Source organism: Pelodiscus sinensis, chromosome 8 (genome assembly GCF_052426305.1).
Source record: "Pelodiscus sinensis isolate ZL-2025 chromosome 8, ASM5242630v1, whole genome shotgun sequence".
Taxonomy (NCBI): Eukaryota; Metazoa; Chordata; order Testudines; family Trionychidae; genus Pelodiscus; species Pelodiscus sinensis.
Window position 1 is genome coordinate 51,502,531 of NC_143059.1, and position 26,466 is coordinate 51,528,996.

Consider the following 26,466-nt stretch of genomic DNA (forward strand, 5'->3'; position numbering starts at 1 on the left):
AGATATTAGATGTGGGGTGAGAGTGAGGGAAGATAAGTAATCCTACAGTTAAATTAGGTTATCATACTACAGTAAACTTCTGATAATCCGGCACCTTTAGGACCCAGGGGGTGCCGGATTATCAGATATGCTGGACTATCAGAATGGGGGGCTATGAGGTGTCTGGGGTAGGGTGGGGGGATGCTACCCCAGACTCCCTCATAGCCCTCTCTTCTGATAGTCCAGCTCTGCCCTAGGAGTCCCTGATTCAGCCGCTGCTGGTCAGTTTCAGCAGCGGCTGAATCGGGGACGCCTGCAGCAGAGCAGCTAGAGTGATGCTGAGTTGGTCCGGTAGCGCCAACCCTTGGCCCCGTGAGACAAACCTGTCAGCACCCCAGCTGCTCTTGGGGACACCTGGGGCAAAGCAGCTGGGGTGCTGACGGGTTGGACCCGCAGCGCTGCTCCTCGGAGCTACTGGACCAACCCGGCAGCACCCCAGCTTCTCTGCCCCAGGTGTCCCCAAGTCAGCCGCTGCAGAAACTGATCAGCGGCTGATCCCGAAAGCCAGAGGCAGAGCTGCTCTGCCCCGGGCTTCCTGGAGTCAGCCCTGGTCAGTTTCAGCAGTGGCTGAATCGGGATGCCTGGGACAGAGCAGCTGGGGCGCTGCTGGGTTGGTCTGGTAGCGCCAAACCTCGACGCTGCGGGGACCAACCCAGCAGCACCCCAGCTGCTCTGTCCCAGGTGTACCCAAGTCAGCTGCTGCTGAAACTGACCAGCGGCTGATTCCAGGAAGCTAGGGCAGAGCAGCTCTGTCTCGGGCTTCCTGGAGTCAGCCGCTGGTCAATTTCAGCAATGGCTGAATCGGGGACAGCTGGGGTGCTGCCGGGTTGGTCCCGCAGCCCCCAGGGGCAGCGCTACTGGACCTACCCGGCAGCACTCCAGCTGTTCTGCCCCCTGCTTCCTGGATTCAGCGCTGGTCACTTTTAGCAGTGGCTGAATCGGGGAAGCTGGGGGCAGAGCAGCTCCAATGGTCCGGCTGCCTGGAGCACTTCCGGGTTCCTGATGGTGCCGGACCATCAGGAGTGCCGGACCGTCAGATGCCGGACCATCGGAGTTTTACTGTAGTAGTTTAAATTATGCTTTGTGTTTATCCAATAATGATGTTCAGCCTGCTAAGAGACAATACGCTCCTCCCCATGCCCATTGCAGGCCTGAGCTATTCCTGTAAGAAGTGCTATATTCCTGAAGGAAATGAAGCTGAGTCACACTTACAACTGCATTCTGTGATAATATTTATAAACTGCATTACAATGCCTTTCATATAGAGGCAGCAATTTTAGTTTGTACATGCACTGGATATTCAGAATTGTTTATAAATCCCACACCAAAAGATTAGTAGAGAGGAAACACCATTTCTGGGACATTATAGCCTACCACAATATCATACTGACACCACTACCCTTCAGTACACATACAGATAATAAATTATTGAGCTACATATCAATACAGTCAGTAAGTTTGTGGAACTTGATATATTAAAAACATGAGTCACGTACAGAAGCATACAGTTCAAAGGAAAGAAAATACTTTCCTGAGCCACCATAACTGCAACGGAAGTAATAAAAAACAACAAATAAATGAAAGGAGTGTTGTAAGTGATGGCTATTCCTTCTTACAGGTAGCACACTTATAATAAAAGGTGAAATGGCTAAACATTAAATTAATATGCAACACTAAAAGCCAAATGCAATTGGATTAAAAATCTCACTGAAGAAGTGATCAATGTTCCTGTTTTATTCTCAAACCATCGGATCATACTGTTCCACAGTCAATGTTATTAGCAGCATTTTCCAAGACAGCATGGCAAGTAGTTAGGCTGTTTAAAGGGATTTTTTACTTCTTTGATGGAAAGAGGCAACTGAATTAGAAAACTCAGAATAACTTCACTTCATCCATCATTTTCCACAATAATCCCATTAGCCTCTCCCTGATGTCAGAGGCTACACCATATGGGAAGAAATAAAGAACACAACTCAGATTAGAAAGGAAAAGAAGAGACAGAGTTAGGAGAGACGGAAAAGAGGAGAAAAAGCAAAGAGAAGTTGAGAGAAGAAAGAGGTTTCAAGACTCTTTTCACATCTGAGATTTTTAATGGATTCAAAGGCAGTCAGTCAAGTCACTTCCAACAAAGAAATTTCAGTGGGAACACTCTATTACCAACCTTTTAACTAGCTTTTACTCACACATAATTTTAGTACAAAATAAGATGCTTGTTCATGTTCATTTATCCATAAACAAATGCATTTTTAAATGGGAAGGTATTTTCTCTCTTTATGAAAATGTCCATTTTAATAGCTTACTTCCATGGATCAAAGTTATTTCTTCTGTTATAAAACTGATATGCACAAACAGTTTTTAAAACATTTCAGAAGTATTAAGTCTTCCCAAAAAAAACAAAATCTGGCAAGACACAGACATCTCCTAGTTTAATATACAAAGACATGAAAAACAGGCAACCAAATTGAAAATATTAATCATCCTTAGAAGGAAATTCAGTGATGCAGAAAAAAGGATATTCATCCTAAACCTGTTCTGAGAGCCAGATTTTAACAGTGCAGTGCAGGCAAATGAAAATGTCTATGTTCACTTAGCATCAAATCTAATTTTCCTTCATAGCAACAACACATCTATTCTCAACTCCCACACCCTTGAAATTCATTAGAGAAATTCCATAATGTAGCTAGTGATCATCATTCACAGCTAATGTGGAAAAAAACAGGAAGTTGTTACACCAAATAAAAGCATGAGATTTTTCTATGATCATTAGACTATGGACTAAACTTATATTTAGAATTAAGAAATATAAAGACACTGCACCATTCTGCTACAGACTCGGAAGTTATTCCTATTATAAAGAGATAAAACACTGATTTAACACTAATGTGTCAGGTATTTCCAAAATACTCCCTCTTTCATAAACATCAAAACCAGTATTTCCATTTCAATCAGTAAAGTCCAGATCTCTGAAACGTGATAGTTTCCCACAATGGATACCAGATTTACTTAAAAAATTAAATTATAACTACTAATCCTTACTCTCTACTCCAACATATCTCCAAAGAAACCAAAATACATCACTTTGGCTCCTGAACAGCAAGCTCTCCAAATTCCTCACCCAATTTTTAGCTTCCTAGCTTTTAGTTAACTGTATTGTACTATATATTAGAAACTGAATTAACTGTCCATGCTTTACCATTAAACTTCCAAAATGCACCTTGGTGGTACTGGAGAAGAGACAGCAAAACAGAATTACACACTGTTGTACTTGTGAAAGACCTTCTATAAAATCTACACTTGAATATAAATCAGTAGTTCTGTGGCACTGCCTTAATTCATCCCACCATGTTTAAATAATTCAGATGATACAGATGTGAATTTATATACCGTGTGATCTGAAATAAATACATGCATCCCGTAGCAGCTTTAATTTCTGAAATTCCTTTTTCATTTTCCTTGTTACTGAAGTTGGGTGTCTTGCACACAAGATACTGTTCTGTGTATTATCTGGGCAGAAAGGGTCTACTACTAAACTTGGGACACTCTAACCCAAAGACTTAACATCTGTGCACTACCCAACACAAACCTCTGAAGTTCACTATGCTCCTCCTGCCCAGTCCCAGAACTTCCTTTTCCATAACATACAGTGGTTCTTCAAAAAAAGTAAATAAATACAAAAAGGTTTAGACACATAAAGAACCAAACTAAAATTCATCTTCGTATTTGCAAGCAACGTTGCTAAGAGATCTACTAATTGTCCGGAAAAAAAACCTTTCAAATGAACATTTCCAAATGGAACTGCAGATTTTATATTTCCTTCCTCAAGAGAAACACTCGTATTTATGCAAGATATAATCTGCTCCCTTCTACTCATAGCATCTGCTTTTGAAATTCAGTACATTTCTAGTTATCTGAATATTCTTCCAAAATACTGACTTTAATGTGGAGACTTCTGAATTAAAAGCCAGATGTATTCTTCCCTCTCATTTCAGGGGGATAGAAGATGTGAAGATAGAAACTGAGAAATATCTAATTATTATTTTCTGCAGAACAGTGCGCCCTTTTCTCTCTCTACCCCCAAATCTTGCTTTTCTTAATGTGGAATAATGAAGACAGAGTGTGCTCAATGTTGTCAAAATATTCACTTGTGCATGATAAGCATTGTTTATACACCCTGCATTTATGAATACTTTCTGAGAGGAACTGACAAACACCCTTTAAAATGTTTGGGATCAGTTCTAGAATGTTACAGTTTATTCACCCATTAGTAGCAGAGCTCTCTCAAAAAATCAGATATAAGCTAACTGTATCCCATTCTACTCATCTAAAATGGAGCAAAAAAAGGGATAGGGCAATAACTCCTGGCAGCCTTGTTTTCCTGGTCACTGACATATACCCTCTCCGACGTTTTCAAAGTACGCATTTAGAAACTCAAAGCCGTAAATAAAGGGGGTAACAACCCTGTAATACACTGATGACAAAACCTGTGCTCACCGGGCAGGAGTCTAAGCCGCCTGCAATTAGGCTGCACAATGAACAGGGGGGAAGAGGAGGCGAATCATGTAGATAGCTCCTGCTAGTCAAGGCCGATAAAATCAAAACCAGGCTTGATGTGGGGAGGAGCGGGACTTGAGATATTTGTCAGGGGCAGGGTAATGCCCAACTAGAAAGTTCACAGCCCGGGTCCCACGTTGTACCCTGGGCAGCCTTAGGGAAGGGCGGCCCGCGGGACGTTACTTAGCAGCGAAGTGCCACGGAAGTGCCCGCCAATCCCGCGGAGGAAATGCGATTTCCAATGTGAGCTTCAGGGAAGCGGCAGCGGCTCCCCATTCCCACCCCCGCTACGCCAGGCCTGGCAGAGACGCGCCTGCCCGCCCTCTCCGCCCCAGCCCAGCGCACAGGGCTGCAGCCGCGAGCTCAGGCAGGGCAACCCCCCGGGCAGAGCTCGCCGCGGGCCGGGAGCAGATGCGGACAACAGGCAGAAGGGAAGGGAATAAAGGCGGCAGCCGGAGCAGGGCAGGGAGCGCCGACTCCGGGACTCCCCGCTGGAGAACAAACTTGTGCAAAGTTTGAGTCCAAGCAAACAAGCGGGACCCCGGGGGAGCTGAGGAGAGGGCCTCACCCACGCCGTATTTCTCCTCCCGCTTGGTGGGCACCCAGCGAGTCATGGCGCTGGGGAGGCGCCGAGCCGGGATGGGATGCGGGCACTCCGCTCCTAAGCCGCCATTTTCCAGCCTCGGGACGGGAAAAGTTTGCTCTTGCGGATGGAGAAGTCATGTGGTGCGGGCGGAGTCAGCTCAGGGAGTCCCAGCCCCTTGCAAGCCCGGCTGGAGGAGCCAAGCGTCCGCCGGGATTGCTGGCAGAGCTGGGAGCGGCTGTGCGGCGCCCCACAGGTCTGGCAGAATGATATTCCGGGCCAGCGCAAACCAGCCTCCCATTGCAGCCCCTGCCCAAGCAGACCTGCTCTCAGACAGACAGCCAGCCTGCCCCTGCTCAGGTGAACGTGCCCAAACCGCTGTTACCAAGAAGTCAGTACAAGAGAAGCTAAGATGTACAGTATGTGACTCTTGCCAATTGCCTCCCCCTCCCCCATTAGTACCATCACAGAGCCTAGCTACTGTAACAAAACAATGTGAATCCCTGTTTGACCTAGAGCATGAGCCTAGAGCACCACAGAAAATGTTGGTTCCAGACAGTTTTGTCCCACATTTCTCAAATAATCAGTCTACCCTCAGTTTGTCTATGCAGCTTGTCGGCTTGCTTCCAGTTGCAGTGCTATGCCCTCATCTTCCTGAGGTGATGTGGCTGTGTTATAACTCCGGTCATCTGAAGAAGTGGGCTGTGCCCACGAAAGCTTATGATAGAATCTACCTGTTTTGATTAGTCTATAAAGAGCTACCAGACCATTAGTCTGTACAGAAAAAAACAACAAACTGGACTACCCTCTGAAGCTTCTGTGTTATACAGTAAGCCTATTCCTATGATATCACAAATAATCAACCTGTTCGCTTCTCCTTCTGTATTCTAACCAACTAAACTCCAAGGCTACATCTAGACTGGCCACATAAGACGGAATAGGCATGCAAAGCAGGCAAGTCAGAATAGGGAAATCCGCGGGGGATTTAAATATCCCCGGGGATTTAAATAAACATGGCCGCCGCTTTTTTTCCGGCTTGGGGAAAAGCCGGAAAAGAGTGTCTAGACTGGCGCGATCCTCCGGAATAAAGCCCTTTTCCGGAGGATCTCTTATTCCTACTTGCAAGAAAAAAATGTGAAAAAGTAGTAGGAAAAGTTAAAGGGATAACATTTGGTAAAAAATAGGGGAGGGACAAAATTGCCATGGAAAATCTGAATGGCTGTATTCTGCTACAAAAACTTTGACTTTAGGACCCTGGTGCACTGATGCCACAGTCTCTTATGCTAATCAGTATATCATTATTTCCCTGTACTCCCCTGTCTATCCCCCTATCTACCTACTCTCTTTAGCCTTACATAGATTGTAAGATTCCCTGAGACAGGGAATGTTCTGTGTTTGTACAGCATTTAGCACAACAGAGTTCAGGTCCTAAGTGCTATGATAATGCAAATAGTAAATATTAAACTACACTATGGATAATTTAATCTAATATTCTAGGGTGAGACTTAATCCCTTGCAGGGGTCAGGTGGGAATATTTACATTCAGTGCACTTTGTGTGGAGTTATCTCCCAAAGCATTATTGCCTATACCAGTGGTTTTCAAACTTTTTTTTTCGTGACTTTGTTGAAGAAAATTGTTGATGCTTGCAAACCAACATAATTTGACTAAAGTGTGAGCTCCGGGGTGGGGCTGAGGATAGGAGCTTTGGACTGTAGGATGGGGCTCCAGCTTTGGGGGGAGGGTCGCAACTGTGGAAGGAGGGGCTTATCTCAAGTGGCTCCAGGTCAGCAGTACAGCAGGAGTGTTAAGGCAGCTTCCTGCCTGTTCTGGCACCACAGACCCATATTACACCACAGGAGCAGCTAGCAGCAGGTTCCCAGCCAATGGGAATGTGGAGCCTAGTACTCAGGGCAGGGGCAGTGTGCAGACCCCTGTGCAGTCTTCCTCCCTCATCCCGAAGAGCCGGGTCTGCTGCTGGCTGCTTCTGGGATGCAGCAAAATCTGCAGACAGGCAGGAAGCATTCCTTAGCACCCCACTGATCACCCTGTAGCAACGAGACCCAGTGCCTGACATTCTGCAACCCAGTACGCGATCACAATCCCTACTTTAAAAACGCTACTGGGGCATTGTTCCAGACATTATGGCTACGTCTAAACTACACCCCTCTGTCGGCAGAGGGATGTAAATTAGACGTTTCAAAAGTGCATATGAGGCAGGGTTTTAAATATCCCGTGCTTCATTTGCATAATCATGTCCTGGCGCTGTTTTGAACAAGCGCCATTTTGAAACTGAAACCGCGATTTAGACACAGTTTTTCCGACAACTGGGTGATTTTTCAAACGATCCTGTGCTCCTCATTGATTTTTCAAAAAATCACCACATTGTCGGAAAAACCACGTCTATATCGTGGTTTCAGTTTCGAAATGGCGCTTGTTCAAAACAGCGCCAGGATGCGATTATGCAAATGAAGCGTGGGATATTTAAATCCCCGCTTCATTTACACTTTCGATGTGTTTAATTAACATCCCTCTGCCAACAGGGGGTATACTTTAGACACACCCTATATCAGTATGTGACCCACACAGCAGTCCATTCCTATCTATTCTTTCCATATACCCTCACTCCCTCCTTGATGCCTTGCTTCTCCATTCAGACATATGCTGCACCATAATATAAATTCCACCACCTACAACATTGTCTGCCAAGGACTAGATCTGAGACCCTGAATCTTATTGCTCTTTTAACTAACACACACCTCTTGAATTCAAAGGCCATTGCAATGTGTTGAACCAGTGTACCCTTAGGCATTATTCCATGAGGTGAGAAGATCAAAAGTTTTTCAAAAGCAGTCTCTGCTCATTATCTTTATCTTACAGTATTGTGTAACTTTGATTTAAAGGGTTTATATTTTGTAAGATGAATCAAATCACACTGAAATACTGAAACAAGTGTTCCTGTTCCATTTAGTGCTTATCTTTGTTTTTCTATGCAAATGAAAGAACAAATAAAACAGAAATGCAGTACAATAACAGTATTCATATTTATGGATAAATAATTTTGCAATGCTATACAGTCTGTATTAGGGATGTGAATGGTTAATGGGTTAGCTGGTGGGAATTGGAATATATATATGACATTTATTGGTTCTTATTGAATACAAATACATAAGGCGGATGCTTGTTCTGTTTTGGTTAAATGTCACAATTTTGTAATCAACTATTTGTTTGTTTATGCCATAGGTGGATTCAGTGCTTGTAGACAGACTAAATATGAAATTACTACCTGTACCTGCATAGTGAAGTCCCCTTAAAGATATGCATTCCTGGAAGTGTCATGGAAGGCCAGTAGATTCCTAGTTTTGCAAAACTGTTTTGCTTTTTGCTTCTAATAAAGGTATCCTGTTAGAAATTATATTATTGCAAGACTAAATAAGAGCAATCAGTTTTTATTACTTGTAATGACTGACCTCTATGCTCACTAATTTTCTCTATTTCATCCTCTGATGAATGACTGCCTTTGCAACTAAGTTTGGCTACAGACATGGTAAGGGACAGTTATACTTGATTAACACACTTTTTTTCTTTTGTATCTTAGTTTTAAAATATTGTTGTCTTGATCCAAATGCAGGTATCAATAATATGAATATTCTGTTGCATTTAAGCCCAGTCTTGAAAACATTTATGCACATGTTTAATGATAAGTGTGTGAGCAGTCCCACTGAAGTTAGAAGTTGGGGACCAATGGCAGCTGAACATTTTAGAGAAGCCTATGATGTGTCTCCATCAAAGATGAACAGACAGAAGGATACACAAATGACCTCCCGACTTGGCTTCATAGTGCCTAAGCTTTGGCAAAGCATAGAATATAAACCTGCATCTGGGGCTGACTATATTTCATACCTTCTAAGCTATGTCTATCAATAAATTATATTCGTTTGAATAGTTTGTATTTCATCATATCTACATTCAATATTATTCAATATTCAATAATATTTTCTAAGTTGAAATTCTTCCTCTTTTATATTTGTAGAATAATTTTGTCTGTCAAATGAATGTATGTATGTGCTCTTTACCAGCAGAATGTTATTTGGCATCCTTGCCCATAACATGTACAAAAAGTACCCTCTCCCCTTTGGCAATAACAATATTTGGAGGAACTATCTGAATTTGGTAGAATCTCTTCTGTGAAGTTTGCTAGAGTGTAATGAGGTGTTTAATATCTTTTAAATAGGACCAAATATAGGAACGTTCCCTAGTAATTAGGGTTTCTGTAAGTTTCTAAATGGAGGTGTCTTTGGAAGTGTGTGCGCACCAAACCCATAGCCTAGATTACACAATGCTTGTGTCTTCTCATGTGTTCTAGATATAGGTTATTCCAGTGGACTTTTATAGTGTTATTTAGTGGCAGACAACAGTGAGAGTATTTTCATTTCTACATGTAGGTAGGGATGTGAAGGACTAGTCGACTATCCAATAAGGAAATGCTTACTGGATAGTTGAGAGGATGCTTACTGGATAGTTGACTAGTCACTCCCGCCTCCCCCTCACCCCCACCCACTTGCCGCCTCTATCCGAGAGAGGCAGCAAGGGAGGGGAGACAAGGGGGGTACTTAAAGTGCCAGTGCAGCACGAAGCCCAGGGTCAGCTGCTCCGTGTGGTGCTGCCACTTTGAATGCTGCAGGGTGCCCGGCGTCAGGCTCCTCACGGCATTTCAAAGCAGCAGTGCCGCATGGAACCCAGGATCAGCTGGGGACTCCACAGTTGACCCGGGGCTCCGTGCTGCACTGCTGCTTTGAAATGCCGCATGGAGCCCAGGATCAGCTGACTCAAGACTTCCCATGGCATTTCAAAGCAGTAGTGTGGTGTCGGGCTCCTTGCGGCATTTCAAAGCGGCAGCGCTGCACAGAGCCCAGGGTCAGCAAGGGAATCCCCAGCTGATCCTGGGCTTCAGCGCTGACCTGGTGCCCCCCGGCAGCCCTGCTTCCACCAGCCCCCCAATCTCTGCCAGCCAGCCCCAATGCCCCAGGCAAACCCTGCTTCCGGCAGCCACTTATCCCCTACTCCTCCTCCTGATCTCCCAGCCAGCCCTGCTTCTGCCGGCTGCCCTTCCACCCCAAATCTCCAAAGCCCGCCCTGATTCCCCCATCCAGTGCTGCTTCTGTGACCAGCTCTCCCCTCCTCCTTCTCCTCTCCTCTCCCCCCCCCCCCCCCCACCCCGGCCAACCTCTCCTAGCTATGCCTCTGCCAGGAGCTGGAACATCGGGCTGCAGGTAATGCCCAGGCCGGCCAAGGGCTTGGCAGATCCAGTGCCACATGGGCACTCCGGGAGCCTGGAACACCCTGGCAACCATGCTGAGGCCCAGTATCTTTTTCCTGCGGCCTGGTAGTGAGCCGCGGCCCATAGTTTGGGAAGCGTTGCTCTATACTTAACATCATAGAATCATAGAACACTAGAACTGGAAGGGACCTCGAGAGGTCATCAAGTCCAGTCCCCTGCCCTCACAGCAGGACCCAATACCATCTAGACCATCCCTGATAGATTCCTATCTAACTTGCTCTTAAATATCTCCAGAGATGGAGATTCCACAACCTCCCTAGGCAACTTATTCCAGTGTTATCCTTACTTGTGAGAGAGTTGTGCACTTGATCATGCCATAACTGGTATTACATTTTTCCAGTATTGTGACAGAATGCAGCAGTGAACGCATCCAAGGTGGCCCAGCGGGACAGTTTACCTTCTGAGATCAGAGGCATTTAGTCTAGTATGGCTGTGCATGGGGGAACAGATAAGCCTACACTTCAGTCACTTAGATGCTAAGTATTTATCCAGAGAAGCTAATTGGGGTTAGTTATCTAATCAGGCTGGTGGACTGGATGGGATAAAAAGCCAAATAGTCCACCCACCCAAGTTGATGATGAGGTACAGAAAGGAATTGCCAGGCCAAAGAGAAAGAAAGAACTGAGCAAGGGTAGCTGAGCCCAGTCACACAATGGCCTCAGAGAAGGAGATCTCTGTTCCCCTCAGGTCTTGAGAAAAGGGCTAAAAGCACTATGGATATTGTAAATAGACTGTTGTAGCTGGACTGTAGTGATATTTATGGAGTGAACATGAAATTAAAGGTCAGTAACTACACATCTGGTGGAGTTGGTGCAGTATCTGCGGGGAAGAAGACAGGGACAGAGCTATGTCCTGTAACAGATATATATGGAGAGTTTTACTGCTCCATAAAAGGGATGATGTTGGAGATTTTTTTCAAGTTTTTGTGTAGAATAACTGGGGTATTGACAAAAATAGGTAACTTTAGAAAGAACTGTTAATGATAACTCTAGCAAATATGTGTCATCAGAATGGTATGCATCTTTTTTTAATCATTAATAATTTTATCAAAGAGTGGAATGTTAAGTGGAAAATGGATTTACCTTAATGTCAAGTTTGCAGGAAAAAATGCTGAATTAGGCAGGATTATGGGAGCTGTGGTATCTAGGAAGTTACACTAACAATTTCTCATACTTGGGGGTACAAGTTAATAATTCACCAGATTCTTAATATTTCAGGCAGAGATGTTTACAGAATGTGAATAAAGTATTCTGGATTCCGAATCACAAGGAACTCAATTGTTCAGCACTTAGTCATATCACTTGGACTTCAACATTTTCTTGACATTAGTGGAACTATTCACATAAATAAGGATTCTACAGTCAGGCTCAAAACAGTTACATAACTTACTAGTGTATGTACTAGAAAAGGTAGAGTAACTCATCTTAAACACCAGTCTTTTAAATTCAGAGTCACAGCGGGGGTACTGACGGACCCAGCACGAACCAGGACCGAGCCGGTATGCTTGCACATCGGCTCTTGAGCACTTTAAATGCAGAGCCATAGTGGGTTTAGCTGTCAGACCTGGCACGAGCCTTGCCTGAGCCAGTGTGCTTGCAAGCCAGCTCCCAAAATACTTTAAATACAGAGGTGCAGGAGGGTGGGCGGGGGATTGCGTGTAGCCTATAGTGTTAACCTATAAGCATCAACTTATTGGTTAATCATTTAACCAGCTACACTATTACATCCCTAGTGAGTGTCTCTTTTTTTTTCTTCTGTTTCTCAGACCACATCAGAGAGGGGGTTTCATGTTCTCTTTCCTTGAGAGCCAGGTCAGTGAGGTTTTGCTTGTTACTTTGTTTTTGTTTCCCACCTATGTGTGGCCCCGATTGATTTTTCCAGTCCATCAGTGACCCACGACCCAGAAAAAGTACCCCAGCCCTGCATGTAAAAAGTTCTCTGGGGGCCTTTGCTTCTGCCTCTGAACAAATGCACTGCTGCTTTGCTCTAGGCTTTGGGATGCTTATCTTCTCCATAATCCCAACTATCTTGCTTGTAGGACTTGATCACTAGGTGTGCTTGGAATATACCTAACATTGCACAAAAAAGGCTTTAACCCAGTGATTAAGGTACTCAGGACCCTAGTTCAGTGCCTTCCTCCCTCTAATGAGAAGAAATCATTTGAACAGGGAGTTCCCACCTCTGTGGTGAGTGTCCTCATAAATAGAGTATGGGGTAGTTTTATGCGGGGCTCTCTCAATCTCACTTATAAAAGCTGTTCCGTTTTACTGGAATAATATTAATTGGAGCCAGAAAAATCATGAGTATCTCTTGTAATCTAATATTTAGAATATTCACCTGAGATCTACAGAACCGATGTTCAAATCCCTTCTCATCAAGCATGGGAAAAAGTGAACTAGGAGCCCCATACCTTAGCCACTAGACTACAGGGAGGATTTTCTCCACCAAATGACCATTTTGTGTGGAGCTAGAAAGACACCCAACTCATTCTGACAAGACCGTGCTTGGATAACTACCTAAAGTGCTTGACTCCAGACGAAAGAGTTCCCAGCTGTGGATCGCAAGCTGAGACAGAACATTCCTGCAGCCTGCACTAAGTGCCAATCTCCAGGGAAAATTTATACATGGATGTCAAATGAAACTTCCTCTTAGGGAGGCTAGTCTTCTATCTAGCTCTTCTGGACAAGGCTATCCCCATATGGATGCTTTCAGCCACTTCTCCAATCATGGCCTGGCCAGGATGGGGGAAGCTGAGAGTTCAGCCCTTCTTCCCATGCTCCAATAGGGGTAGGGGCTGAGAGCTCAGCCCTGACCAGGATCATGGTAGAGCTCTTGTCCTTGGCTTGTCCCTCCCACATTCTACCTCCTCTGCCCGTAACCGACACCATTCTACCTCTTTCCCATGGCCTTGCTCCCATTCCTCCTCCTCTCTACTTGTTTCCTCTCTCCTCCTGCCATTGTAGCCCTGAGACCAGAAAAGCTCCATGCCCCCACCACAGCCCCTGTGGGGATGAAGAGCAGCTTGGCTGTGCCCAAGGGAGATTTTTCTAGGGGCCCCAAATCTGTCACTGCCCCCTACCCAGCAAGGTGAGCTTTTTGGAGACTTAGTCTCCCGCAGCCTCCATTACATTCCATGGCTGTGTCTACACTGCACCCCTTTTCTGGAAAAGGGATGCAGATTAGACAAGTCGGAATTGCAAATGAAGCGGGGGATTTAAATATCCCCCGCTTCATTTGTATAAACATGGCTGCAGCTTTTTTCCGGCTTGAGGTTTTGCCGGAGAAAAGCGCCAGTCTAGACGGGATCTTTCGGAAAATAAAGCCTTTTCCGAAAGATCTCTTATTCCTGATTTTAAATCCCCCGCTTCATTTGCAATTCCGACTTGTCTAATCTGCATCCCTTTTCCAGAAAAGGGGTGCAGTGTAGACACAGAGCATGGGTTTAGGACACATCCCTCTTGGTATTTCCTATTAGCTAGCTTGAGTAGCTCCATGTCTGGTGTGCTGGCTTCTATGGATCCTGCTCTTGGCTGCCTGTCTACGTCTACCCTGGTGCATTCTCATGCAAAAACTCTTTTGTAGAAGAATACTTCTGCAAAAACTCTTCCAGAAGAGAGCACCTACACTGGCATGTGCTTTTGTGCAAGAGCATCCGTGCCAGTGTAGATGCTCTCTCACGCAAGAAAGCTCAGGTGGCCATTTTAACTATAGGGCTTTCTTGCACAAGAAATTCATGTTGCCTATCTACACTGGCCTTTTCTGGAAGAGCTCTTGCACAAGAGGGCTTATTCCTGAGCAGGAGCATCAGAGTTCTGGCACAAGGAGCCCTGATTTTATACATTAGAACATCAGTTTACTTGCGCAAGAACACACGGCCAGTGTAAACAGGCAGCAAGTTTTTGCACAAGAGCGGCTGCTTTTGCACAAGATTGCGCAGTGTAGACACAGCCCCTGTGTTTCCCCATTCATTGTATATGGAGTCTAGGCACCTAAAAGTCAGACATTGCAAAGTTCAGGCTACTCAAGCCTCTTCAATTAACTCTGCCAGTGCCATAATGAGCAGCTGCCAGCCTAAGGATGCTGGACTAATTGGGGTCAGGTGATAAACACCTGAGCCTCATCAAAGGGCAGAGGAGGAACAATAGAAAACTTGCTGGGATCTTGTAGAAGGCCTTGAATAAGTAGGTGTGATAGAAAAAGTAGAGGGACTGCAAGGTGACTTCAGGAAAGCAGACTGGGAGTTAGGGTTCTGTCCCAAAGGAGATACTTTCAAAGGTAGTCCAGAGGGTGAGTTAAAAAGGAACTGAAGTAAGGTAGAAGAACCTTTTTTCTGGACTTTTGTTACCTTCAAAGGAGACTGAACTGTGAGATCAAGCTTTGGGGCTGACCTATGTAAATGCCCTGGAGAGAGAGAGAGAACCCTGGGGTAAGGGAAGCAGTACCTGTAGTGTACTTGTCTGGAAGTAGGACATGCATGTGACAGCAGGCATACATAAATACTATTTTATTTAACTTTTCCTCAGTGTAGCTAGTGTTTCCTAGTCTAGCACAGCCCCCTCACCCTGCCAGACTTTCAGAATTTGAAGGCTGTATGTCATGAATCAGGTGAGTTATAGCTGTGACTTCTTCCCCCTCCCGCCTGCACCCCAGTTTCTGGAATGCTCTTTCAAAGCAACAGGTTTTTACTTGCATTGTCCCCAAGAGTTTTGGTTTTTCCCCACTTTAGACTGAGATGCTATACTGCAATACCTCTTGTCCCCTCCATGCTCTCATAGGATAAGTGGTGCTGAGACCCTGCTCCCACTCTCTCTCCCAGCCACACATTTGTAGGCCTTCTGTCACCTCTCAGTTGACAGGTTTTGATACTTTCATGCTTCTCTGGGGGTACCCTGTGGCTCTATCTTTCTCAGGGTAGATACCAGTCCCTTTATTTCCAAGGGTTAATATGGCAGCATCAGTTGTACTTGTAAGTATATGTAAAAAAAACTTCCTTCTGAAAGCAGAGAGAAAGATTAAGACACTCCGTATTAATCCAGTACTATCTGAACTTTATCCTTTCCTTGAAAGTTTTGATAGTTTCTAATTAGCTCAGCTTTCTCTGTCTCTGTGCTAGGAAGGACAGACTGTGCTCCTGTTTTTTCTCGTCGTGTCTCTGGCCCATCTCCAAGTAGCTGCTGTTCATTCACATTATTTTTCTCTCTGGATTGGTGTATTTCATTGTTTAGTGCCCATTTCATCCTAGTCTTGGGTCTTGATAAAACAAATAGCTTCCGCATTGTTTCCTTAAAAACCCTTGGTATTCTGTCTGTGGTACCTTGTCTTTTGTCATGGATTCATTTTCTGTTTCTCTGCACCAAATAGCATCTTTTGTTTTAATTCCATTCAGACATGAAGCACTATATCAGAAGGGTAAACTGAGGTACATATATTCATTTAAAATACAGATAGCACTCTCATTGTGCACAGTAATGTTCATATTCAAATATGGGAGTGATTAAATCATCCATATTTACAGTGGCTCCAAGATTAAAAAAAAAAAAGTTTGCCCCATGAAAAAAGAGAAAATGGTGTGGAAAGATGTCTTATTTTTTCGTTTTTCTAACATAGAAGAAACCATACAATTTCAAGAGCTGACTACATGGTACTATTTTAACTTTGATTGTGTCTCATTTCTTTTTGTGTGTGAGGTTTGTAATAACTCTGAAAGATTGCCAGAGAGTTAGCAATAAAGGTTATCTGTTAAGTGGGGAAAATAGGTGCTGAGCTCCTTGAATTTGGGGAAGGTGGTCTACTTCTAAAAACATCAGTGTTAGGCACATACGTAAAACATGTAGAGGGAAATAAAATAATCCAGAAAGATGTAGAGCACTGAAAGCAGCTGCATTCTCATTTTGGTGCACAGGGTTATGGATGCAGAATAAAAGTGGAGGACAGGGATCCATATGGCTGATGGAAGAATTTTGTGCATGTCCCAGGTCATATTTCACAACATTTTCCACAGTGAGTACAGAACTGGTTCCCATCTGTGTTGCTGTTAGCTGCCTGGCACTATGTACTGTGACCCATTTGATCAGAATAACAGATCGGATCTAATCCAGTTTGTAATAAAGTGAATTGAAAGGCTTTCATGGACTTCAATGGGAATTGAGTCAGACCCATAGCACAGTTATAGTTAGTCCTGAAAATAAAGCAGGATTAATAAATTCCTGGTTTGACAAGTAAGGAAGGGGGAACATATTGAATAAAGTGACTTCCCCAGCACTTTCTGTCCCAGGTTAATCCCCTTCTTTCTTTGCAGCCTATTGGTCATGTAGATTTGCTTTGAGAAGGAAAGCAGTAAGTGACTAAAGAAGTGGGAATTAGAACCACCTGTGTAACTGCTTCCTCCTGCCTGCCTTCCCTCCTCTAACAAGGGTGATCTCTATGCCCTGTTTTCTCATTGTTTTACTCCCCTGTGTACTGCACTGTGTGGGGAGCACAAGGGTCTTGGATATTGGCTTCTAGTTAGCTGGAATGCTTTTTAGTTGACTAATTCTGAAAAATAAAATCCCTCTGAGTATTCCTGCTGTCACACTGAAAAAAGGTCACTAGGTTTGATGTGTACATGTGTAGCTGTACACTTAACTTGTTCAACTAGATCTGGCCTGCTCATTATCTGCTTCCCTTGTTTACTGAGAGTACATCTGCACCTTTAGCTTGCCAAGTGGCTGTAAGTGCTTTGGGAGCTAAAGGTTGTGAATTGAATACCTCATACTGCAACTTCCACATGTTTTTGGCTGAAAATTATATATGTGAGGCCATGGGTTATTACCAAGGCCATATATTATGGAAATGTCCAAGTACCCAGATTCTAGATTTAAACAATGGGACTTTGCGTAAACAGTAGATGTTAATAGTTTCAGCTCTGTCATTGAGCAACTTTGCTTTTTACTTTTGGCTATTTTTGAACTGCTTCCTGAACTAAAAGGAGTCTGTGATATGTTCAGAAGTTCACCTGAAATCTACCTCCCATAACATGTGGAGTTGATACTTATTAAATTTGATTACTACATTCCTTCAGTAAGGTCTATTTGATTCTTTTGTTCTAAATCCATATATTGTGTGCAGGGTCTATTGGATTATTATGAAAATATCTTAGTTTTTTAGGCACAAAGTATGATAATTTGACATGTCTAGAAGCTTCCCTGTTGATACTATCTGATGCATGTGAAAAGTCTTGATCTCGGTCCATTGTATGGTGGATTATGAAAGTCACCATCTGAAATGGCAATATTGCTATGGATATTCTGAGGGCAGAGGCCAAGAATTTGGATGATCATGAAGACTCAACTATTTCAGCCTTTGTGTGACACTTTTTAGAAAAAGGTCAAGGCAGTTTTATTGTGTAGTAAGTCATACTGCTGTTGCCTGTGTTCAGTGAGCTTTGGGTCAAGGCCAAACTAAACAGAAGTCAGTAGAAAGACTGTCATTGACTTTAGTGTGCTTTGGATGAGACCCTGCATAAATCAGAGCACTGCAGGCTGTCTAATACCTTTCATAAGCACTGAACTCACTCTCTACAAATATTTCTAGGTGTTTGCCGTAGACTATGTTTGCAGTATAATGGCTGTAATGCAATGTTTTTATCCATTCTTGTTCTTCAATAAGTTGATTTTCCTTTTTCAACTTATGGATGTACCTTCTCAAACAGGCAGTTCTTAAAAGATGAAAAAGTTGCATGGTGCATCTAAGCTTGTTGTGCATCAGTACCATCACCGTCTCCCCCTTAGGATTTCTCTACTTTCCCTCATTCCTCACTTTCCAGCAAACTCTATCAGCCATTGAGGGTAGGACCCATCTCACTTTGAGCACCATCCCTTAATATTACCTAGATGAATCAACTTGGGTCAGTCTTGTCAGTTGATGGAGCGTCTTACCTCTGCTGAGCTGCCATGGCCTCCTGCAATAGGAGCAAAAGATCAAGTTCATGATGCAAACTCAGTTCTCCTGTACGTAGCCCAGATTAGATGCTGAGCTCGCTGCACTGAGACAAATATGAACACCTTGGATGGAATGGTGACAGAAGATGAATACTGTCAAGTTTTGACTCAGGTTTAAAATGAAAGATCATCTTTAAATTGGCTTTTCAAATCAAGGCTACTTGTGATCTGTAGTGACTTTAAATACCTGCTATGACAAGGTCTAATCATGCCTTAAAGGGCTTTATAGAGTTCCCCCAGCATATAGAGTACACCTTTAAGGGTAGTGGTGGGGAACTTTTTTGGGTTGGTGGGCTGCTGACCTACAGAGAAATCAGTCAGCAGCCATACACAAGTGAGAAGCAAACAAACAAAAAAATCCCAAACTGACGTGGCTCCTGACTGAGAAGAAATACACTCTGCACATTCCCCTCGCACATCAGCTCCTGAGGGCCCCAGGCTAGTATATTTTGTGTGCTCTAGCGGAGGGCTGAGTGGCTGGAGCACCAGCGAAGGCCCCCCAATGCTTCACTTGGGGGGGGGGGAGGGGGCGGGGAAGAGATCCAAGCCTCAGAGGCCAGATCCAGAGAAGCTGAGGAACACACCACCCTTGCTTAAGGGGATACCCAGCCAGCTCTGATGGTCATTCATAGAGGATAGAAGGATTTCCATAGCCCTGTTGCTTTCTCAGTTCTTCCTATCTGCTGACCACACAGTTAGTCAATGACAATATCAGTTTAAAATACAACTAATTAAATTTTAGAATTTGAGAGATCTATACTTTTGAGAGCAAGTTTATCGTTGTGATAGTTCTCTTTACTGTAAAAATGTAAATTTCAATTCAACCAAGTAAGAGGGGCTTTTTTGTTCCTAACGGCTGATAATGTATTTGTGTGTTATAGCTATCGGTCTTTGGGTTAGACAAGCAGACACAAGAATTGTCTTGTAAAATTGTAGTTTCTCTTTAACAAGCCACATTGACAGGCAATTATTCATGGAGGCTGTTCTGTGCTAAATGTTTTTCATGCTGTGCATCCCTGTCTCTTGATTGCAGGAATGTGCTCTTGTGAATTATAATTATAAGTAAATATGAACTGATATGTTTGAGATAACTTACTAGAACTTCTGCTTCTCTGTAATATTGCTTATATTCTCCTGTATCATACAGATATATGAGCTCGGAAAAGAATATTTAAATGAAATAAACTGTTTCATAAGAATTAATTGTAAACCATTTCATTATATTCCTTCACTAGTATAAATTGTTAATGCTTAACTTTCAGGATAAACTGAAGAGGCCAAATTCTTCATGAAAAGTCAGTGGCATTGCATAGATGTAAGAGTGAAAAGAGTCTAATTCTCCTTTGTCACTTAAGTCATAAGGTTCCACTGAGCTTCTGACACAATGAAATTCTGATTGTACTGAAGTTAATGAGTTTTGGATTGAAGTCCTGAGCCCACTATAGTCAAAGTGTTTTATCATTTACATTAAAATACTACCTTCTGAAGGAAAAAAGTTTGAGGGATGGCCTTGTTAATCTGTATCTTTAAAAATGAATAGTCCTGTGGCACCTTAGACTAACAGATGTATTAGATTATGAGCTTTTGGGTATCAGGGCTGGATTACCCAATAGGCAGACTAAGCACGTGCTTATGGCACCAGAAAAGCAGGGGCACAAATTTTTTTACAGTATAGTTTTGTTTTTATTTTGAATTTTATATGGGGGGCACCATAATCTTTTCAGTGCTTGGGGCCTCTAGAGGTCTTAATCTGGCCCTGGGTAAAATGAAAGGTGCCACAAGACTACTCATTGTGTTCTGAAGAGTTATGGTATGTCTGCTGTAAGTCAAGCTTGAAATTGTAAATTTCTAAATTTTGTTCTAAATTGTACCCACTGCCTATAGTTTTGGGACTATTCTAGTAACTGGGGATGTTCAGGATGCAAAGACATCCTATTCATTCAGTGGTGGTCTATAGTTACCTGTTTGAAGTACAAAAGTACCTCTCCTGTAAGCCAATACATAGATGCTGAAAGGATATTATGTGCATGCAAATGAGATGGGAAGAAGCTCACAAGATTTTTTTTTTTTTTTTTTTTTTTTGGTACACAGTATTAAAAACTTGGAGAACTTTTGCTCTGTAGAAAGCATTAGAAATACTTCAAATATTTAGGAAACTATACCTTTATCCTATTTGCCTAAGATAAAACTGACATAAAATAGTCTTCTGATAAATGTTGCGTGTAGTCCAGTACCTTAAAGGTCAAAAGGGACCATCATGATCTGACCTCCTGTACATTGCAGACTGCAGAACCTCATCCATGACCTGTAACAGATCCTTAATCTCTGGCTAAGTTACTGAATGTTTTAAGTGTGACTACTATACACTGACCACTGGTCAGTTTACAAGAACTATTTGCACATATGTAGCTATTTTTAGAGTGCTAATACTCATTGAACTGGTATTTGTATATAATTATGGCCTAAAACTGTAAGTTTAACTTGATCAGAATAGTTTACGTTAACATGCTCACCTTTGGTTGAATAAAGAAATATACATCATATGTCTAAAGTCCTTTTTTGGAAATGCAAGAGCATAAAGGATCAGGATATTCATATATGCTGCTGATTACATGGGTTTTTGTTTATTTTAAGGTCAGATTAACAAGCATTTTACATCAAAGATATCCCTTTCATGAATTGATGCTTCTAGTACCTCATTAGCATCACATTTTGGGTCCAGCTCAGTAAAATGTAAGATTAGGTTTTGTTTTGTTTTTTAAATCAAAGTAGGTTCCCTTTCTTGAATTGGGATGGTTTTGAAATGTGATCAAAGTGACACCTATGATTAACGAATTTTGTTGCATTAGTGCCTTTCTACTAAAGTTTGTAATGGCTCTCTTTTCAAGGGACTGAGGTATTTCATGAGGGGAAGTAGTAACTTTTTGTTTAAGTGAAATGCATAAACACCCTTTTGGGTAATTTCTTAATCGTTTGCCATAAATCATTTGAAATAAACACCAAATTTACACATTTCCAGTGAAAACAGTTATAAAACTGCTCAACTTAAATGTATACCCCAAACTAAAAAGCTGTAACAAGAGAACCAAAAAGTGTCACTGAGACAAAACAACAAAGAAGCAATAAGAGACAAAAAGATCCTCATCCTTTAAGAAGTGGAAGCTAATTTCTGGCAAATTAAATATAAAAATAGATTTTGCAGAACAGCTAGCCAAAGACTCAAAGTAGCAAAAGAAACAACTAAGTACATCAGAAACTGGAAGCCTGCTAAGAAAACAGTGGGGCCACTGACAATTGAGATGTTAAAGGAGAACTGGAGGACAATAAAGTAATTGAAGAGAAACTGAAAGGCTGCGTCTAGAATGGCATGATTTTGAGGAAATACTTTTAATGGAAAAGTTTTTCCGTTAAAAGTATTTCTGCAAAAGCGCGTCTAGATTTGCGCAAAAGCATCCGTGCCAAAAGTGCTTTTGCGCAAAAGCATCTGTGGCCAGTCTAGACATGATTTTGCGCAAGAAAGCCCCGATCACCATTTTAGCCATTGGGGCTTTTTTGGGCAAAACATTTCTTCCCTGTCTACACTGGCCCTCTTGCAAAGTATTCTTGCGCAAGAGGGCTTTTTCCCTGAGCGGGAGCATGGAAGTATTTGTGCAAGAAGCACTGATTTTGTACATTACGAAGTCAGTGCTCTTGCACAAATTCAAGTGGCCAGTGTAGACAGCTGGCAAGTTTTTGTGCAAAATCTTGCCAGTCTAGACGTACCCAAAGAATTTGCATTGGTCTTCATAGCTGAAAATGTGAGAGATTCCCAAACACGAACCAGTCTTTTGAGGAGACAAAATTGAAGAACTTCCCCAGACTGATGTCATTAGAGCAGGTTTTGGAAGAAATTGATAAAATAAAAAGTAATGTCACCAGGACAGGAGGGTATGCACCCAAGAGTTCTGATGGAACTCAAATGTGGAATTGCTGAATTACTAACTCAGACTCCAACTCATAGACTTTAAGGTCAGAAGGGACCATTATGATCATCTAGTCTTTCCCCTACACAATGCAGGCCACAGAATCTCACCTACCCCCTCCTAGAATAATCCTCTCACCTATATCTCAGATATTGAAGCCTTCAAATACTTTGAAGACCCCAAGATGCATAGAATCCTCCAGCTGTGATCTGTACCCCAAGCTATAGAGGAAGGCAAAAAACATCCAGGGCCTCTGTCAATCTACTCTGGAGGAAAATTCCTTCCTGACCCCAAATATGGCGATCAGCTAAACCCTGAGCATGTGGGCAAGACTCATCAGCCAGACACCCAGAAAGTTCTCTATAGTAACTCCTATCATCCCTCCATTGACCTATTTCCCACTGATAACATGATCTTGGTAACTAATTGACCATTATCTCATCAAACCATCCCCTTCATAAACCCATCTAGTTTAATCTTGAAGCCAGATAGATCTTTTGCCCCCACTACTTCCCTTGGAAGGCGGTTCCAGAACCTCACTCCTCTAATGGTTAGAAACCTTCGTCTAATCTCAAGTCTAAACTTCCTACTAGCCAGCTTATATCCATTTGTTCTTGTGTCCACATTGGTATTAAGCTTAAATAATGCCTCTCCTCCCTGGAATTTATCCCTCTAATATATTTAAAGAGTGCAATCATGTCCCCCCCCCCAGCCTTCTTTTGGTTAAGGTAAACAAGCCAAGCTCCTTGAGTCTCCTTTCATAAGACAGGTTTTCTATTCCTCGGGTCATCCTAGTGGCTCTTCTTTGTACCTGTTCCAGTTTGAATTCCTCCTTCTTAAACATGGGAGACCAGAACTGCACACAGTATTCCAAATGGGGTCTCACCAATACCTTGTATAATGGGACTAACACCTCCTTATCTCTACTGGAAATACCTCGCCTAATACATCCCAAGATCGTATTAGCCTTTTTCACGGCCATGTCACAATGGCGGCTCATAGTCATCCTATAATCAACCAGGACTCCGAGGTCCTTCTCCTCCTCCGTTACTTCCAACTGATGTGTCCCCAGCTTATAACTAAAATTCTTGTTATTAATCCCTAAATGCATAACCTTACACTTCTCACTGTTAAATTTCATCCTATTGCTATCACTCCAATTTACAAGATCATCCAGATCTTCCTGTATGATATCCCGATCCTTTTCTGAATTGGCAATAGCTCCCAACTTTGTGTCATCCGCAAATTTTATCGGGACACTTCCACTTTTGGTGCCAAGGTCAGCGATAAAAAGATTAAATAAAATTGGCCCCAAAACTGATCCCTGAGGAACTCCGCTAGTAACCTTCCTCCAACCTGACAGTTCACCTTTCAATATGACCCGCTGTAGTCTCCCCTTTAACCAGTTGCTTATCCACCTCTCAACTTTCATATTAATCCCTATTTTTTCCAATTGTACCAATAATTCCCCATGTGGTACTGTATCAAATGCCTTACTAAAGTCGAGGTAGATTAGATCCACTGCATTTCCTTTATCTAAAAAATCTGTTACTTTCTCAAAAAAGGAGATCAGGTTGGTTTGGCACGATCTACCTTTTGTAAAACCATGTTGTAATTTGTCCCAATTGCCATTAGCCTCAATGTCTCTAACTACTTTCTCCTTCAAAATTTTTTCCAAGATCTTGCATACTACAGATGTCAAACTTAGAGGCCTATAGTTACCCAGGTCACTTTTTTCCCTTTCTTAAAAATAGGAACTATATTAGCAATTCTCCAGTCAAATGGTACAATCCCTGAGTTTAGAGATTTATTATTTTTTGCTAATGGACTTGCAATTTCATGTGCCAGTTCCTTTAATATTCTTGGATGAAGATTATCTGGGCCCTCCGGTTTACTCTTATTAAGCTGTTCAAGTTTGGCTTTTACCTCGGATATGGTAATATCTACCTCCATATCCTTAGTCCCATTTATTATGTTTCCATTATCCCTAAGCTTTATTAGCCTCATTAAAGACTGAAGCAAAGTATTTGTTTAGATATTGGGCCATTCCTAGATTATCCTTAACCTCCACTCCATCCTTAGTAATTAGCAGTCCTACTTCTTTTTTTGTTTTTTTCCTATTTATATGGCTATAAAACCTTTTATTATTGGGTTTTAATTCCCTTTGCAAGGTCCAACTCTACCTGACTTTTAGCCTCTCTCACTTTGTCCCTACATGCTCTAACCTCAATAAGGTAGCTTTCTTTACTGATCCCTCCCATCTTCCACTCCTTATGCTTTCTGCTTTTTCTTAATCACCTCTCTGAGATGCTTGCTCATCCAGCTTGGTCTAACACCTCCCTATACGTTTTTTCCCTTTTCTTGGGATACAGGCTTCTGACAGCTTCTGCAACTTTAACTTAAAATAATCCCAGGCTTCCTCCACCTCAAGATCCATAATTTCTTTAGTCCAATCAACTTCCCTAACTAATTTCCTTAATTTAAGTTAGTCCTTTTGAAATAAAAAACCCTAGTCTCAGATTTATTTTTGTTTATCCTTCCATTTAATTTGAACTGAATTAGCTCATGATCACTCGAGCCAAGGTTGTCCCCTACAACCATTTCATCTATGAGGTCCTCGCTACTCACCAAAACCAAATCTAAAATAGCATCGTGAAATTCAAATCCCGGGCTTCATTTGCAAGTGCGGTATGCTTACATTACCCTCCTAGTTCGAACTAGGAGGGTAGTGTAGACATACCCTTAGATAGGATAGCACTCCTATCCTCTGTTTGACAGAGGCTGGGAGTGGACAGCAGTGGAGAATCATTTTGTGGTTGTTGCCTGTTCTGCTTCTGGTGCACCTGGCATTGGCAGCTGTTGGAAGATAGAATACTGGGCTAAATGAACCTCTGGTCTGACAATGGTTGTTCTTATGTTTCTTTTATATTTAAACATTGGTACTTGATACAGAGACAGAAGCTCGAACTGCAAAATTTAGAACTGGTTCTGGAAAACCAGAAATGTTTGGCTTTTCTGTAGAGATTTGATTTTGGCTCATTGTAACAGTATGTGACATTTGAGCCTGGGTTTGGATTTATAAATGTCGCCAAAGCTGAAGGACATTTGGATCTGGAATTTTATTTCTGATCCAGACTGATGCAGTGGTAGACAAAGTTATCTCTGTGTATGTATAGTAGGTTCTGTCTCAATTTAAAGAAACACCTTGGGATTCTTTCATAGAATCATAGACTATTAGGACTGGAAGGGACCTCGAAAGGTCATCAAGTCCAGTCCTCTGCCCCCATGGCAGAATCAGTCTAGTACTGTCTAGACCATCCCTGATAGACAATTCACTTACTCTTAAATATCTCCACAGATGGAGATTCCACAACATCCTGGGCAGTTTATTCCGGTGTTTAACCACTCTGACAGCTAGGAACTTTTTCCTAATATCAAACCTAAACCTCCGTTGCTGCAGTTTAAGTCCATTGCTTCTTGTTCTATCCTCAGAGGCCAGAAAGAACAAGTTTTCTCCCTCCTCCTTGTGACACCCTTTTAGATACCTGAAAACCGCTATAATGTCCCCTCTCAATCTTTTCTTTTCCAAACTAAACAAGCCCAATTCTTTGTCTTCTTTCATGTTCTTTAGACCTTTAATCATTCTTGCTGCCCTTCTCTGGACCTTCTCCAATTTCTCCACATCTTTCTTGAAATGTGGTGCCCAGAACTGGACACAATACTCCAACTGAGGTCTAAACAGCGCAGAGTAGAGCGGAAGAATGACTTCTCATGTCTTGCTCGCAACACACCTATTAATGCATCCCAGAATCATGTTTGCTTTTTTTGCAACAGCATCACACTGTTGACCACAAGCTAAATATGAGTCCACTATAATCCCTAGATCCTCTTCTGCCGTACTCTTTCCTAGACAGTCGCTTCCCATTCTCTATGTGTGAAATTGATTTTTCCTCCCTAAGTGGAGCGCTTTGCATTTGTCTGTCTTAAACTTCATCCTGTTTACCTCAGACCAT

General features: G+C 42.5%; 1 protein-coding gene across 2 annotated transcripts in view; it reads right to left on the reverse strand.

Moving 5' to 3' along the window:
- Positions 1-5,325, reverse strand: part of DOCK1 (dedicator of cytokinesis 1) — a 567,625-nt gene extending 562,300 nt beyond the window's left edge. Inside the window, exon 1 of one of the 2 annotated variants that reach the window (XM_075935276.2) lies at positions 5,159-5,325. In XM_075935276.2, the coding sequence (XP_075791391.2) occupies positions 5,159-5,204 (46 nt within the window). In that variant the 5' untranslated portion in view covers positions 5,205-5,325. The remainder of the gene's footprint in view (positions 1-5,158) is intronic. The other variant, XM_075935277.2, reaches the window with a different exon arrangement.
- Between the last annotated feature and the right edge of the window lie 21,141 nt (positions 5,326-26,466).